The sequence below is a fragment of the Monodon monoceros genome, unplaced genomic scaffold, assembly GCF_005190385.1.
Source record: "Monodon monoceros isolate NGI ecotype Baffin Bay Population unplaced genomic scaffold, NGI_Narwhal_1 Super_Scaffold_10, whole genome shotgun sequence".
Taxonomy (NCBI): Eukaryota; Metazoa; Chordata; class Mammalia; order Artiodactyla; family Monodontidae; genus Monodon; species Monodon monoceros.
The window spans coordinates 41,812,414-41,816,865 of NW_021703766.1; the positions used below are offsets into that span (position 1 = coordinate 41,812,414).

Below are 4,452 nucleotides of genomic sequence, written 5' to 3' on the forward strand. Positions count from 1 at the left end.
ACGCCGCCACCTCTGCCCCAGCCCAGCCCTGTGACGGCCTGAAACAGAGTGCACCGCTCCACGGCGACCCCCCTTAGTGCCCTGCATGCGGTGGACCCAAGGCCTCCCCACCTAGAACCAGTGCCTGAAGACACCTGAGCCAAGTGGCTAGGGTGTCCTCTAGAGAGAAGCTGGACGGGAAGCCAGCCGACCACTGCACTGAGCTCTTGGTTCTTGCAGGAAGCACAGCAGTGGAGAGCAGGAGACCAGCACGCTGCCCTCACCGCCTCTTCTTACCACAGTGGAGGACGTGAACCAGGTATTGTGGGCCCTGCTCTCTCCACAGAGGGCTGGCTTTATGGGTACAGACCATGAGTAAGGTTCCAAAGCTTAACTTTTAAGAGGGCCTCAAAGAATTGAGGGGTTCTTTGTGGTGAACAACTTTCTTCCTGTGATTTTTGTCTACATGATGAGCCATCTCAGCTGACTCAGAGCCACATGTAGAGGAAGTTCTGGGGCTGTGCTGTCTAATATGACAGCCATTAGCCACATGTAGCTACTTAAATGGAAATTACTTAAACATAAAGGAAGGTCGAGTTCTTCAGCTGCACTGGCCATGTGCGGTGAGCAGCTACTGTACTAGATGGCGCAGACATAGAACATTTCTGTCTGAAATGTTGCGAGTTCTGTTAGACGTGCTGCTCCAGAACTGTGGGGAGGGCTGGGGCTCTCGCCCTGTTTTCTCAGTGGGTATAAGGACCAGAGATCTGGGGAGGTGGGAAAAGATGATCAGTTGCCAGAAATGCCACTAAGAACCCTCTTCTGTCTCTCAGGATAACAAAACCAAAACGTGGCCACCCAAAGCCCCCTGGCAACACCCTTCCCCGCTGCCCAGCACCCTGCCTGGCCCGAGTGCACCAGTCTATGCAGTTGCCAGCCCTGGCAGCCAGTGGAGTGACACCATGCAGATGCTGCAGTCCCCAGTGTGGGCCGCCACCAGCGACTGCAGCGCCACCGCCTTCACCTACGTGCAGACCCCGCCGCAGCCCGCACCCCCACCAGCACACAAGGCAGCGCCCAAGGGCTTCAAGGCCTTCCCCGGGAAGGCTGAGCGCAGGCCAGCCTACTTGCCCCAGTACTGACCCAGGGCCAGCCTGCCTGCCTGCTCAGAGCTGTTGGGGCCAGTGTCCCCAACCCAGGGCTAACTAGCTGGCACCAGCCCCCCAGAGGACCAGTGCACCCCTGTCCCAGGCAGGGATCCTTGGGGATGGGGGTGGTTGGCAACTCCAAGCCTTTAAGGCCTGGCTTCTCAAAACTTTGGAGGCATCAGACGCCTGGAGGGCCAGCTGAAGATGGAGTTTTCTGACCCTCCTCAGGGAGATGCTGGGGGATCTTCGAGTTTAATAAGCACCTCTGGTGATTCTGATGCAGGTGGGCCACAGGCCACACTTTGAGAAACACAGCTCTCTTAAGTTTGTAGTCCCACTGTGTGTGTTGGGAAGGCCTCAGGCCTGAAGGCTGAGAGCAAAACTGACCATTCTTCTGAAACCCTCCCCTTCCCCCTCCTTAACACACTGAGTGATGACTGACCACACACCAATCACTGTATTTTATAGCTATTTTTCATATAGGTTTTTAGTTAAAACATCTCCTGCCTAAAATGCATTGAATACTTTAAGATAACAAATAGAGTGGCTGGAGGTTTGTTCAACACTATCTTTATTTAAGCTTATACGAACTGGGCAAAGTATAGAATATTTGTGATCAGAAGCAATCACCTGGGTTTTCTGTAGGTGGACAGCCCTTGCCACCCCACAGCAGCACCCCGGGGGTGCAGCCTCTACCGGATTTACAAAAGCAGGATCATAAAACATGTCGGAGACATAGCCCTTATGGTGCGTGGAGATGAGCCAGCTGGTTGCTGTCCGCGTGCAGGATGAAGCTACACCTTCGGCCCTCAGTTCCTTCCACACGTGGCCAGAGGCTTCGACACAGTCTCAAACGTGGAGGTGTGGTCAGGGGCTGCAGAGAGACACTTGAAATTGCAGTAACATTGTGAGCTGGCTCAAGACAAACCAATTAGGATGTTGATAGGAATTAATTTAAAAGTTTTTTCTTTAAAAAAAAAAACAAACCTCATTTTCAGTTAACGTGCTATTAAATAGATACCATCCTGTGGATTTAGGGATATTTTTCCAGCCAGAATGGATCCAGAAGAATTGAATGGTGCTTAAATTGAGAAATAATAAATATATCTATATAGACTAGGCATACCCCACTGTATATTAATTGAGGTTACAGAAGTTCTTTATATAAAACTTATTTAAAATTTTCATATTTCATCTTTGAAAAAGTCTAATTGAGAAAAATCCATAATATTTTCTGGTATGAAAGTTTGACAGTATTAATATTTTTTTTATATTTTCTTAAATCATTAAACCATTTTAATATATGTTAACTACTAATAAATGGTTTATTCTTTCTAACTCCATATAAGCTTTTCCAGCAAAGATTGTAATAACACAGTTATGTTCTCATTTTTCTATGGATATAAGTAAATTTATATTTAAAAATACCAAAAAGAATATATATATATGTCGTATACACACTAATTATAGAGGACCCTTAGGGTGTCTGAGCCCAGCCATCTGAATTTTTAGTACTGTGTTGCCAGGCTGTTTCCAGGCCTCGGGTGTTGTCTTTTGTGCTGTGTGCGGATGCCATTGCTGCCTGTACTCATGATCCTTTCACCGTGGGTTCTGAACAGTCACCTCACCATGTTTACAGAGAACTATTTTGTACATAGACTTTTCAGGCACGTGCTTTGCGCCAACCCTGCGTGGCTCTTGTCTGTGTTAGCTGTCACAGTGTGTGCACTAATCTCTGTTGAAGTTGTCCGTGGCTGTTTTACTTGTTAGATAGTTTTCTATTTCCTTCAGTAATGTGTCTACAGTACCCTGTGTTTCAAGTTGTTATACTGAAGTACTCTTGTTTTAATAGTGCCTCCCCAAAGACCTCATCCTGGACAGAGGTCAGTCCTTGATGCTCCAGCGCAGGTGACATCAACATTGCTAATTGTCACTTTCCAGTCTGTTTTTCTCAAGTAAGGAAGACATTTTGTGATTGCATCTCCATGGGCTATGAGACTGTGTGAAGCTGTTTGTGTGGTCTCCTTGTAGGTGCTGTGTTCTCAGCGCCGCCTTGCTCTGAATACTGGTAATTCCAGGTGCTGCGCTCGGCAGAGGGGTCTCGCCAAAGCGCATGTGTGTGCGTGTGTGTGTGTGTGTATGTGTGTGTGTCCTTTGTGTGGCGGGCGTGGCTGCGTTGCTCGTGTGACTAGTTACAGTGCTTCCAAACTGGAACTCTACATTTTGTATCTTACTTTTAAAGCTCCTATAAGTAAAATAACTATTGGCTTTATTAAAATATACATTTAATAATTTTTGTATCTCTGTTGAAAATGAACTGCAGCAGATACCATGTCAGCAGCCCTGTCTGGCTCATTACTTTGAAAAGCTGCACCCGAGTAGGTTTAGGTCGGCCTGTCCTCTGATTCTGAGCCCTTGCAAGGGTAATACCACTGGGGGTATTAGGATGAGCTGGGGTGGGTGGGCAGAAAGCAGGACAACCTACCACACCTCTCCTGTTAGCTTCCTGAAGGCCAAAGCTGGAAGAGGCCTCTGTGTGGGCAGAGCCAATGTCGTGGTGAAGGAGGTCACCTGGAAGGATGCAGACTCTCTCCTTGGGTTGTGATCTGCCAACACACACATTCCACCAAACATGGGCGCTTGTGAGCTGCCCAGCCAGCCTTTCCAAGGAGCAGATGCAGGGATGATCTCCCCCAGTTCTGCCAGGGACCCACTGTGTGGCAGACAGACCCTACCTCACAGGGGCAAGAAGGACTAGTCTCACTGGATGATGCCATCCTGCTAATGGAGAAGGAAAGATTGCAAAATGGAAACCACAAAAGGTGGGTGGGTTACAGGGGCATTTCAGCTCATTTTCATTTACAGCAAGACAGCATTTGATTGAAACTTTTTCCATGAACTTAGGATAATGGAGTAAGTGAGCATTAATATATAACCTACCCGTACAAGTACCACTCAGGCTTCTTTCTGCTGAGATGCCTAAAAGCTGAGCATGAGGACTTAGTCCTAGAGCCTTCTAAGTGCACCTCAGGACAAGGCTGCTTAGGAACAGCCATGTTGCATGGGTATGCTAAGGAAGACACTGGAAGTTCCCATTAAAATGCTAGACAGAAAAACACATTTTATTCAGACGTGTTCCTATTTAACACTAGTACCTGGTGCCGTTCCCCGACTTCTGATTCACAACAGTGGTGGAGACAGGAGTCCCGTAGCCCCAGCTCCATGCCAGGTGGGTGGGGATGGAAGCAGGACAGATGTTCACCGGAGCCCCAAGAAGGTCCTTGGAGGCTTTGGCTCAGCCGAGAAATGGAGGACGACACACAGG

General features: G+C 48.2%; 1 protein-coding gene across 5 annotated transcripts in view; it reads left to right on the plus strand.

The window, feature by feature from the left end:
- The window catches only part of KIAA0355 (KIAA0355 ortholog), a 74,948-nt gene extending 72,797 nt beyond the window's left edge, over positions 1 to 2,151 (plus strand). For all 5 annotated transcript variants that reach the window (XM_029240397.1, XM_029240360.1, XM_029240380.1 and 2 more), the window contains 2 exons: positions 220 to 298; positions 813 to 2,151. In XM_029240397.1, coding sequence (XP_029096230.1) covers positions 220 to 298; positions 813 to 1,121 — 388 coding nt within the window. In that variant the 3' untranslated portion in view covers positions 1,122 to 2,151. The remainder of the gene's footprint in view (positions 1 to 219; positions 299 to 812) is intronic.
- Positions 2,152 to 4,452: the final 2,301 nt, after the last annotated feature.